Raw genomic sequence first — 12,520 nt, forward strand, 5'->3', positions numbered from 1 at the left:
TATTGTTCTTTCATTGTTCCGATCAATGAAAAAGGGAAGAAACATTATCTTTGATCTTGTTTTAGATTTGCTTCTATTACAAAATCAAGTATCACAAAAAACAATAATGTGTTGTTTTGCCCTTTTTATATATTATGATAGGCCGTTTCAGTCGTGAGCTTCAAAAATTTCCAAAAAGTTTTGCATTTAAGATAAAAATTAGTCTTAGTTTTTTGAGTTCTATTCAATTTTTGAGCGAATAAAACAATCGAGCAATTTTAAAAAAGCCACTATTAAGCTACAATTAGATTTTTAATGTTCAATTATTGAAAATGTAGCTGTGGAAAATCTGTCTTAGGAGCTCACGTATACACTCCGAAAGCAAAAAAGATTACAAAAACTATTAGAACAAATCTAATTTTTTATTGATATCTGCAGTCAAAATTTGTTTTTGTTAAAGCTTTAGGATTCTTAGAAAGTTATTTGTTCAGCCAAGCGCAAAAAATTGTCTCAACTTTATAAAAATAAAATCAGATTGTTTGCTTAAAACGAAAACGCTTTCAATGCTGATTCGAACATATTTTCAAAGATTCTAAAATATTCCATATTATGATATAAATAGGTTTGAGAAAGTTTTGCTTTTCAGTCTAACTTCAAGCTAGTAAATTCAGGCCGCTTCAGGCGGGAGTTGATTGACCATAAAATTTCCGAAAAAAAATTGCTCCTCAGCCAATAATGTTTTTTTTTTATTAAGTTACAGGAATCATTGAATTTATTTTTTCAACCAAGCACAAAAAAGTGTCTCAACTTGAAAACGTTAAAATAAGATTAGGTTTTTCCAGTTTCAACAAAAATTTTTGTCTGATTTTTTCGGCATTTCCTGTTGTCATGACAATTGAAAATGAGGAGCAGCTTTGTATTCGGATGTTTTGGTGTTTTTTTTACTTTTTTGCTTTAAATACTTAATCTGATAAAAAATCTTCAGAATGGAACAATCATAAAACATCGTAAAAAACCTTTCAGTCGTCAGTCGAAAACTAATGAGAATTTTTCAAAAAAATGGTTCAATGTTGAGAAAAATTTGCCTACACGTTTTGAGTTTATTTCAAATTTCAGCGAGTAAAGCGAGCGAGCAGGAATAATGCACAAGAATAAACTGCGAATCTTAAGCTTAGCTCACGTAAAAAGATTTTTCGAATTTTTGTTCACTCCATCTTGAGAATAAAAAACTTCAAAAGTTCGAAAAAACATTGAATTGTTTGGTTTGATGGGTTTTTTTATCTTCTAGTTTTCTTGGCGAAAATTGCTTCCCAGTTTGCTTATTTTACTATGACTGTCGAATATACCTAAAAGCTAGGCTTCTTTTTAGATCCTTTTATCACAACACTAATGTAAACAACACTAATGTAAAAATAAAAATTTTTAAAGTATTTCTATCTAAAAAAAATTGAAAGATCATGTTTCTTTTTGTAAATATTCGAATTTATTTTTCGATAATTCTGAACATTTTGACGATAGGTCGATCATGCGTCAAAATATTAGCTAGTTTTTGCACGATTATCTTTTTCCCGTCAAGTCAAAAATTTTGAAATGGTTTGCATCAATAATATGGCAACTAAAGGGTGACTGTTTTGCCCTGCCCTTCTTAACTCTTTAACTCACAAAAGGTAACTGCTCCTGGCTTGCATAATTGGTTTCCGACGCCTTGCCCCCGGCTTATTCTTTTCCACACCAAAAATTTAACCTTTTCTAACCCCAGGAGTCAAAGCGTTTGTTTCTTTTAATCCTGCCTCATAATTGCCTAGTTTTGCTTACATCTAAGCGACTGTTCACACCTCCGATTATATCCCTGAAATTATAGCAGGAGGCCTTTTTAAACTGAAAATATAATAATTTAGCTACATTTTCGAAAAAACTAGAAAAATATATCATGATAAAAATCTATGTTCGAATTGCAAGTGGTACAATTTCTACTGGGAAGCTTTTATCTATATTCAATAACCATTAATAATCTCATAAATCGGTTTTCAGATCGGAAACTCCAGCCGTGCTACTTCTTATTTTATACCCAATCATGATTATACTAATATTGCTCTAGTTTATGAAAATGATCATTAACGATCCATTTCCTGATGAATTGACAACCATTTTACATGTCACTTTTCATCAAGCCATTTGTTTCATTGCATCACTACTTTCAGACGAATTGATTACAGATCAATCTGTGTTTCTTGCAATAATTTACTTTCCCTTTTTTCGCCGTTGATTGCATCCTCAATTTGAAATTTAATTGATTGCAAATAACCTTAGCAGTTTTTATTTTTTGCCAAATGGGAAAAAATCATTACCAAAGACGGATTCCAAAAATTAAGCAGTTTCAATTTTTTTCTTTTATTGCACTTTGATGTTAAAATGTGGGCTGATTAAACTTCTTACGAATTATATGGCTTATTGATGAATAAATAACTCAGTTTATTATATGAGAAAAAAATGATTTGACCAAATTTTCAAAAATCAGCTTTTAAAACTTCCGGTATGGCGTGCAGTTCAGCTGCAGCTTAGAACTTCTGTTCCATTCGTACATTATTTTTTCAAAAAATCCCGATTATCTTACAAAAAGCTTGTAATTCATAGTTTTTATTTATTCATACTTTTACTTGGCGCCTCAATAAATAATAACAACACTTTCCAAAATTTGTGAGAGCAAATTGGCCTAACACAAAAATTAGAAAAGTTTACGCCCTTTTTTCAAAAAACTGAAAAAATGGAAAATCATTATTACGAAAATGAAAATGAATACACGCCCGTTTTGGGCAAAGAAAAAGACGATTATGCCTCAAAACGTGGAGCAAAAGGTTTTTGTTCGGCGATTAGAAATAGTCCTTATTGGGGCATATTTCCAATTTTACTGGCTATAATATCGCACAATTTCACTTGTTCGTCAGTCGCGCCAGTGTTTTCGGTTTTCGCCGAAAAAGTACATGCGAAGTGGTCTAAAACGTACACCGGCTGTGTGATTGGCTCGTTTGATTCTGGCAACATGATTTCGAGCTTTCTTATTGGTGCGTTGTTTGCCAAGTACCTGAAGGGACATCTCTACAGAACTCTGATGGCTGCCACTTTTTTGTCTGGGTTCATAAGGTACGCATGTTTTGCCAGCACTTTTAAAATTAGGCTATTTATTGTCTCAGCTCAGACAAGGCTTTTATTTAAATAATTTCATTGAAGTCTGTTGTCTGAGGAAACTCAATTTTTGATTACTTGGTTCACATTTAAAAAACTGATTAATTATTGGTTATTTTAACCGTTTTTTTTCATCTGGAATTTACACGTTCCCAGCTCTCAAATCCTGGGACTGCTCTTGTCCGAGTCGGCGGACCTTAATTGTACTTCGTATATCGATTTCGGGTAGCTGGCTTTCGAAGTAGATTTCGAGGTATATCGATTTCGGGTAGCTGGCTGATTGACAACAGCTCATTTCTTATGCAAATTAACCGTAATATTCGGAAAATACAAGTCAACAAAGTATAACAAACTGCCATAAATTTCGGTGTTTAAATGCAGAACTCAAGGTCGCAAACTGAAAACTTTTATAAATCATTTTTAAAACAGCGCCTGAAAAACGTGTGAATTTTGTTTCGGTCAGTCGTTTGTATTTTTTCACACACTTTTCACCAGAAAACTCATAAGTTGCGACCCTGTTTTTCCTCGCTATGAGTTCTAGCGATAACAAATCTGTCCGTGCACATCTGGTTTTTTTCTGAAAGCAAATGGTAATTGCTAGGCTCTATTTGAAAGCAAGCTAATACTTCAGCAAAATTTCTTTTCTTGCACCTATCGATAACAAGAAGCGGTAAAAATAAATTAGTATCCTGGTAGGTAAATCTGAGAAACAAAGACCTGACTGCATTTTTTTTTGCATTTTAGCACTATTACGAGGCCAAACTGTGCATTTTGAGAATTGTAATCGGATTCCACAACAAGGACGCTCGTTTTGTTCTTTTTTTGTTCTTTCTTTTTCTTCGATCCTTCCGACCAAATTTTAACATGGTTAAAGATTTTTCTTTGGAATCCAAGAACATACAGTCACAAAGGTGGCCAGTCAATAAGAAGAACGGTCTAAGAGCAGAATGAGTCCAAGAGCAGAAAAACAGAAAAATAGTAACTTTTTATAAGCTAATCGGTAAATTTAAAATAGCAATTGTCAATGTGACCAAAGAAACTAGTATTTATGCCTTATTTGAGTAATTTAATTAAGATATTTTAGAAATTGAAATAAAAAACTTAATGAAATTACTCAATTCATGCATAATTTATTTCTTGGTATTAAAGACAATTTTGATAATTGTTTTTATCAATTAGCCCGTATGAACCCATAAAAGTTAATATTTTCGGTTTTTCTGCACTTCACTTGGACCATTCTGCTTATTGCTCCACCTCCAGACACAAAATTGTGCTTCTATTCAGAGCACAGTTTGGTCTCGTAATGACAATGAAATGAAGACTGAGAGAGGTAACTATGCAATATCTTCGGTTAACCCTAAAGACTTCATTTACTGATTTCAGGTTCAAAGCCAACACGCTCATTCAGTTATCGGAAGAAAACTTTTTGCTGGAAGAAAATTCTTCTTGCAAGCGCTAGTATATCTCACAGTTCTATTAAATCCATTAAACCCATTGCAATTTAATCAAAAATTTAAGATTGCAATTAAGCAGCTATTGTTATGCCATTAAGGCAAAATGCTCTAAGCATGACATTTATGCGAAATTGGTAGTAACAAAAATAAACTGAACGATAGTGTACTGCAGTCCTACAAGACAGCATTTTTTCTAAATAAAGAATTTTTTTCGCTTTCCATAAATATAAAACTGAAAATCTCCATGAACATAAAACTGAAAAATGAATGAAACTGAAACATTATTTAAATATAAGGCTGAAAAATCTTTCCATAAATATTAAACTGAAGTTACTTTGCTGTTTCGAAGTTCGGAGTTATTTTATTGTTCCGACTTTAAAATAACAAAGCATGGCGTGTTTCGTGATGCAGCAACTCGCAACAAAAGTACTCTCGCAATTTACTCACCTCCGCAGTCTCACCAACGTGTTGCGAGCCAACCTGTTACAACATTTAGAGCCGTTCATCACCGTGAAGCCGGGATGCATGCGTAGGGAACCCACTGGCAACCTTATACCGAAATTTTTAGGTTTTGAATTGTTTTTAATCTTTGTGAGTTGTCGTTTTCCTTAAACTTTGCGAACTGTTTTCATTACAAGTTGTCTTTTGTTGCGAGCTGTCGCGGTACCGGAGCGTTCTGTTATTCTGACCAATTTCAGTGATTGGTAAGAAAAAGATTTAGTTCATATTAGAAGACAATGATTAACGAGTCGTCTTACAAACTGCGTCGTTTTTTTGTTGATGGTTTGGTGAAAGGCCCTGAACGAAAATGTGGAACCTCGATAGTAATAGTACATAATGTATATTTGGCAACAAATTGTCTCATACATTTTTTCAGGTTGTTTTGGATTAACGTTCCTCATATATGATTTGATAAGAAGTTCTGAGCGAAAACTACAAAATTGATATTAATAGAAAATTTGTACGTTAGACAAAAAGTTTCCTCCAAAAGTAGAAAACAGTTTTTCAAATAGTGTGGTTTTTTGTTCGGGTATCTTGCGAACACCTGAACAAAAGCTGTGAGCTTTGGCATTTGAGATAATATTAGCCAATAAAACATATTTGACAACAACATTTTTTTTCAAAAACTGAATAGTAATAAACTTTTAAACAATATAATCATTTTTTTTTCAATTTAAAGAACGTTTTTTTTTCGAAATCTTTAAGGTTTTTTGAATTTCTTTCTAGAATTTTTTGATCAGATAACAGATATCTTATATCTTGTGTATTTATATGTAAGTAAGCAATACCAATATTAAACCACGCAAACATTTGGCATCATAATACGCCAATTTGCATATAGTTGCAAACAATTTTGGCAACAAGATTTCTTATAGACAAAATCTTTCCATGAAGAATCTTTTATTTAAACAATAATTTTTCCCTATTTTTGAATTCAATTGTTTTTCTGTTTTTTATGTTTGTTGTTATGAGTGACAGGAACTAAATATCGTTATTTATTTGCTAATGCTAACATTTCTCCATGATTTTGAGGGCATGTCTGAACGGAATTAGTAGTTTTAAGTTGCCACTAAAAACTGTCCCAAGATGTTTTTAGCGTCAATAACTGGGATATTCTTTCACATGGTATAATTTGAATTTTTTCGGCAAATTCAAATTTGGAAAAAATGGGATCTTTTTTGCCAAAAGTTTCGAATATATGAAGCGACTTTTAATGCCATAAAACCAAGAGGATGGTTGAACTCGCTCAATTTGTTTTTTTTTTCTTACCTTGAAGTATCAGAAAACAGGTTTAGCTTTGTTTCAAATTGGCTCAAAATGCTGTATCAAAAATAACGCCAGTTAGAATTGAAGTGCATATCATATTGAAACGATTGAATCGATGACTGTGGATGTGAATTGCATTGGAACATATAGGCAACAATCAGCAACTAAGCACCCGTACCCAGTAAATTTTCTAAAACAGATCTGAAATAATTTTTTCCAGATCTAAATTTCAGATCTGAAACAGGTTGTAAAATGTTTAAATAACGCTTGGATTTTTTAAGGATTGGTTATTTAAGATCTAATTTCAGGTCTGAAATTTTCTTTTTCTTGGTTATTTCAGATCTGGAAAAGTCTATTTCAGATCTGAAATTTAAATTTTTTTGGCTATTTTAGATCTGAAAACTCAATGATTCGGACTCCATTTTTGCTATTTTTGATTTATTTTTAGCTTCTGCTAGCTACTAGCAGGTACTCAGCAAAGTGTCAACTTGGACAATGCCGAAGTATGTTTCCCCAAGCATGAGATAAACATTGGAAACTTTCAATTAGCGCTTGAAAATCAAAATTAGTACAGGTGTTCTAACAGTTTTTGAAAACTTTTTAACACAGTTGAACAAGAAATTTAGTTCGAAAAAAAATTGTTTGTGAAAAAATTCGGAAATTTTCTGATCGCTAGTTAACCTAAACATATTTATGTATTGCAGAATCATCAAAAAATAAAAACTTCATGTTTTACTCGAAATGCATAAATTATAATTTAACAAAGGATTTCTCAGATCTGATTTCAGATCTGAAACTTTGTTTTTCAAGGTTATTTCAGGTCTGAAATTTTCCATTTCAGATCCAAGTTTCAGATCTGAAATTTATCAATTCTTGTCAAAATCTGAGAATGAAGAATTTCAGATCTTACACAGAAAATCCCCTGGGTACGGGCAAGTATACTGAAGCATAATTCAAGAGCCTAAACAAATGTATTCTTTTTTATTTAGTTTACTTACTTTTAATTGAACTGTTTTTGTTACTACCTATTGTTGGTATCTTCTATTCTATCTTTACTTTTTTCCAAGTAGACCCAAAACATTAAGACATACAATCGAAAAAAATATCGGCCTGTACAAAATTTCAAACATTTTTTCAAGGTCAAGAAAACACAGTTTAAAGCTTATAGCTATTTTATGAAAATTTTTAAGACTTTTTTTTAGATAAGACTTAAATTTAGATTTTAGGTTAGGGAACTGTTTATCCTATTTCCACAGCAACTGGTAAGTCCAAATAATCCAAACAAGCCCAGCAGTGGTAATGAACTATGATTTAGAATGTGTTTCTGTGTTTCCACAACGTAGAATAATGAGACACATACAAATCTCCTTTGTCCGTGAGTGCGGTATCATATAAAAAAACATATCAGGTTTGATTCAAGTTTCACCTAAAAGATGCTGTCAAAAAACAGGGGTGAGTTTTTTTGTTTTCTTTTTCGTTTTTCAAATTTTGTTGTTTTCTCTAAATTATGATTAACTATATTTTAATTTAAGTTTTTGTCTTCAGAACACTCTATACTATTTACACCAGGGGCGGATTTGACCCCCTTCCGACCCCTCTGTACTATTTTGAGAAATCCATATTTGGTGAGGTTTTTTTTTTGATTTTCCAGTTTAAATTCAGTGTTTTTTTTCATCAAGTTTGAAAATAGCAACCCAATAGTAGGAAATTGTAGGAACTTTCCCAGGTCTTGCGATTCTGGCCTCCATATATACTAATGCCTTCAGCGCTAATATATATATTAATTTTGAGGTGGGAGCGCGCGCCGAAAATACTTGTTTTTTTGTCAAAATTTTCCAAAAAGTGCTTAAGAATGCCTTTTTTGGCCTGTTTTTTTTTCTTCAAAATTTGGCCAAAACACCAAAACAGGGTCCTTTTATTGCTTGAGGAGAGCTCGAAAAATCAAATTGGTCGACCTAAAAAAAGGTCTACAAAATTTTTGAAAAATTTTTGAAAATCCGCCCCCCCCCCTCGAGAAAATTCTAGATCCGCCCCTGATTTACACAGCAACCAGCTATCCTCGTTGCTCATTTTTAATTTTAGTATCATGTTGATGCTTTTTCATTTCAGACGTGATTTGGTTTCCAATAATAATTAGTTTTAGACGAAGAGCGTTTCTTATATTTTTTAGACGTATTATTCCCTCTTATTCGCTGTTTTTTTTTTAAATTCTGTGATTAATTGCTGATATCGGAACATCAGAATAGCCTGTGATGCAGGTACAGCCTCCGGCTCTTTTTTTATCTCAATCTTGCCCATTATCAAACAAATTTATATTACTTTAGGTTTATCTTTGTTTTAGCTTCAGCTTTGGTTTCGTCATGGAAACATTCGACTCCGCAAGTATAGTCCCGACGTGTATCATATTACGTCACTTAGAAGGAGGCTGCTTCTCCGTAGCCTGGATATCCGCACTCTCAATTGTGATTGGTCGATTTGGAGAAGGCAGTATCAGCACTTCTTTTGCGGTTGTGAACAGTGCAGGAGTAACTGGATTCATGATTGGTCCAGCTCTTGGAACTGGAATCCTGGCAATCAGTGATGAGTATCTGTATCCCTTTCTATTCACAGGAACCTTCAGTATAATTGCAGCTACTGTTCTAGTGTTTTATCAGGAATCCCAACAATTAGAAAACGGACCTGCTCATGAATTCTTAGAATACAACATAGTCGAGGGCGGGAAATTTTCCCTGATGAAAAAAGTTATGATCAAAACTGAAATGCCATATTATCTCTTGATTTTACCTGTGCCATGTATAGCAGTAGGGTGCTTTGAAGTCAGTATTTCGCCCTATTTTGACAAACCTTTCCCCCTAGTTGCCGTTTCCGCGCTCTGGCTCGGAACTACCGGTCTTTACACTGTCACTTCTCTAGTTTGTGGCACTCTTTACGACGAAGGCCACTACAAAATAATAGTCGGATCAAGTGTTATTTTGCTTACTGGATGTGTCGGCCTATGGTTACATCTGCCAGCTTGGATGCAGGCAGTTCTTCTATTCTGCTTTCCGCTTAGTTGCGCATCACTCATCGCACCCATTTACAGATTCATAAGGTTCGCGTTTCTCGATATCGAATCTGTCGAGAGTGTGGATCTTCTCGTTTCGTCACTCATAAACGCAGTCTACTCTCTGAGTCGAGGCCTAGGAGCGTTCATTTTCGGCGGGATCCTTTGGGAGTCCCTTGGCTTCCATGGAACATGGCTTTGCGTCTCGATGTTAGCTCTAGTGGTTCTGGCTCTGACTTTGATTCTCACTTTGAACGGAACCCTTGATAGACTGAAATATCTTACGCTTAGCACGGCAGAAGAAAAATAGAAATTTAATTTAATATCTCAACTGTAACTTTATGAAATCATTATCATGTAGGTTTCCGTTTTATAATGAATAGTTTGTTTGTCGTTAAGTTTGTAATTTTACTAAATGTTTCATAATCATTTATTCTAATATCATCAGTAATAGAATACAATTGTATCAATTATAATTCATGAAGACTTCAACAACTTCTGGTGACTTCTGAAAGCGATACAAAAAAGTAGAGCCTGAGCTAAAATGATGTGATAATTTCTGTTTTGATAGAGGATGAACAAAAATGTTTTTAACCGATGGAGTAATATTGATACGTTTTTTGTCAGCAGCGACTCTCGAGGAGTCCGTCGCTATCATGTTCTGAGCCTCCATTGTCAATGCGAATTCTTTTTGTCCGCTTCGGCTGAAATTTATTGAAGTAACATAACCATTTTTTTATGAGTGAGTTTTTAAAAAGGGTCTTATAATAATCTTTTAGATTATTTTGTTTATTTTCCTAGGCTGGAAAACGTTGCCTACTGCCTATGGGCAACAAAAGCGAAAATAAGCAATATTCCTCAAAATATGATCTCTTGAGTCTTGGTTGCAAATTTGACGGTCTAAACATTTCACCTTGATCGCACTTTTAATCGACAAAATTCAATGCAGATTGATGGGTTACATGAAGTTTTTTGTAACGTTTATTGGGAATAGATTCTGCTTACCACCCCTTCTGCCAATTGTTCTAAATAGATATGGTCCTTCCGCTTCATCTGGTTGATCTTTTTGTTGGTGTGAATATAGAATTGCAAGGCGTACATGGAGTGGAACGTGATCAAAATAGCGCCCATGCTTCTGATCACGTACCTGTCAATCACTTCCGCCTTGTCTGGGATATCCTTCCAGGGAGATATGAGGGCGAAGGTCACACACAACATGATCAAGTAGATCATCCCGCCCATTATGTACTTCTAAACGTTAAGTTGATAGCATGAAGAAAAAACTTCAGGTGAAATAGAAAAATAATTTAGTTGCGTTAAAGTGGTCCAAACAAAATTAGTTTATGTACAGTGCTGATTTAAATTAACCTGGACAAAACGAACAAATTTTGAAAATTCAAACGCTTTTTTTCAACTTGGGTTGAGATGAGATAACAAGTGAAGAGAATAAAGAGTTGCTTAGACCTTCACCAGAATTATTATGTTTTGATTTTCGAAATTCTCAACCAAAATTTTACGCTAAAAATGGATCATGTTGGGTATGTTTTGACCGTGTTTGACGGAAAAAATTGTGCTAGACTGTGCTCGACTCAAGCAAAATATGTTTCAATCGTGCTCGATCGAAAAGAATGTGCTTGACCGTGCTCGACACAATCGAGATATCTTTCGACCGTTTCGACCGAATTCGTGTATCCCGCTTTAACAAAAATGGATAAAAATCGATTAAATACAAAAAATCTACAGATTAAAGTAAGTGTAGATTCGATTTATCTACAACCATGTTGCGAACAATAATCGATTCTATACAGATAGAAACTATTTTTTTCCACCAAAAACGAATAGATTTAAAGCCAAAATGATCAATTTTCCTACTCTGTAAAACCTGCATTCAATTTGTTGGTAATTTGCATATAGTCAGTATATATTCCTATTACCACAAAACCTGTATATAATCTGTAGATAATATGTAGATAAAATGTAGATAATCTGTTTATAATCTGTATAAAATCGGTATAAATTTAATTATACTGCCTAAAAATTATAGGGGTCGTAAAAATTTCAATTATGACTAACCAGAGTTTACACAAGAGATTTTTTTTACAAATCTACCACAAATTTGTGCACAGGAAATTTTTTTCTCAGTGTTATAGTCACTCGAGGAAAATTGTTTACCGCAAACTGTAAGTTTCAAGAGATCCCTTTAAACTTTTGCAACCTAGGAGGTCGCAAAGTTTCTTCAAAAACCATTTATAATACCAACATTTTCAGCGCAATTTTGTGAGAAAAATATCAATAAAAATTTAGAATAACAATTAGTTTTTGCTGCAACTATTTCCACAAAAAAAAAGATTTTAAAAATTGTTTCATAAAAAACATCACTACGAAAATTTCAATAAAAGGTCTATATTACAGTTTAATTAATACTCATCTTATCCGATTGGCCAGTATGCGAAGAAACACTATATAATCTGTATATAAAATATCTACAATCTGTATAAAGTCTTTATATAATCTGCAGATAATCAGTAGATAATATGCAGATCTTCTGCATATAATCTGCATACGATCTGCATATAGTATGCATGAAATTTAATACAGAAAAAAAAATTTTTGAGTGTTTTGGTAAAAGTTGTATAATGATGATGTTCAGTATAACATAAAACTACATAATCGAAGTTTTATTATATTAAATTACAACAGATTTGAAATTTGTATACTTTTCTGTAGATATTAGATTTTTATCCATTTTTCTCACTGCGGGATGTTTCGATTTTCAGTTATCATTAATTATCAAAACCTAAACTTTATAGTTTAAGTTTTTCAGGTAATTTTTTAGGATGCTTTTTATCAGAATGAAGTTAGTGGGTTATTTCCATCAAAATGCTTTGAGGAGATGCTCTTTGCTCAGCTTAGTTTTTTCATCTTATGGATACTCTGGTTCTCAATTTCAATTTGAGTCAAAAAGAGAAAATTGTGTTGATATTGGGAAAAAACTTTTGACAATGAGAAAATGATTTTTGAAAGTGGACAGTCAGTATTTTTTTTGACTGTTCTAGAAGTATGTATCGACCGTGCTCGAGGTATGTTTTGACTA

General features: G+C 33.1%; 2 protein-coding genes across 2 annotated transcripts in view; one reads left to right on the forward strand and one right to left on the reverse strand.

The window, feature by feature from the left end:
• Positions 1 to 2,586: 2,586 nt before the first annotated feature.
• On the forward strand, positions 2,587 to 9,736 carry LOC134845941 (uncharacterized). The gene is made up of 2 exons (XM_063863076.1): positions 2,587 to 3,120; positions 8,725 to 9,736. Exons 1-2 carry the CDS (start codon positions 2,744 to 2,746, stop codon positions 9,734 to 9,736), a joined length of 1,389 nt encoding a protein of 462 aa, XP_063719146.1. The 5' UTR covers positions 2,587 to 2,743.
• Positions 9,737 to 10,022: 286 nt separating this feature from the next.
• LOC134846669 (uncharacterized) overlaps positions 10,023 to 12,520 on the reverse strand; it is a 36,103-nt gene continuing 33,605 nt past the window's right edge. The window contains exons 5-6 of the mRNA XM_063864054.1: positions 10,432 to 10,677; positions 10,023 to 10,130 (exon numbers count right to left, since the gene is read on the reverse strand). Of these exons, the coding sequence (XP_063720124.1) occupies positions 10,050 to 10,130; positions 10,432 to 10,677 (327 nt within the window). The 3' untranslated portion in view covers positions 10,023 to 10,049. The remainder of the gene's footprint in view (positions 10,131 to 10,431; positions 10,678 to 12,520) is intronic.

This window comes from Symsagittifera roscoffensis, chromosome 5 (genome assembly GCF_963678635.1).
Source record: "Symsagittifera roscoffensis chromosome 5, txSymRosc1.1, whole genome shotgun sequence".
Classification (NCBI taxonomy): Eukaryota; Metazoa; Xenacoelomorpha; order Acoela; family Convolutidae; genus Symsagittifera; species Symsagittifera roscoffensis.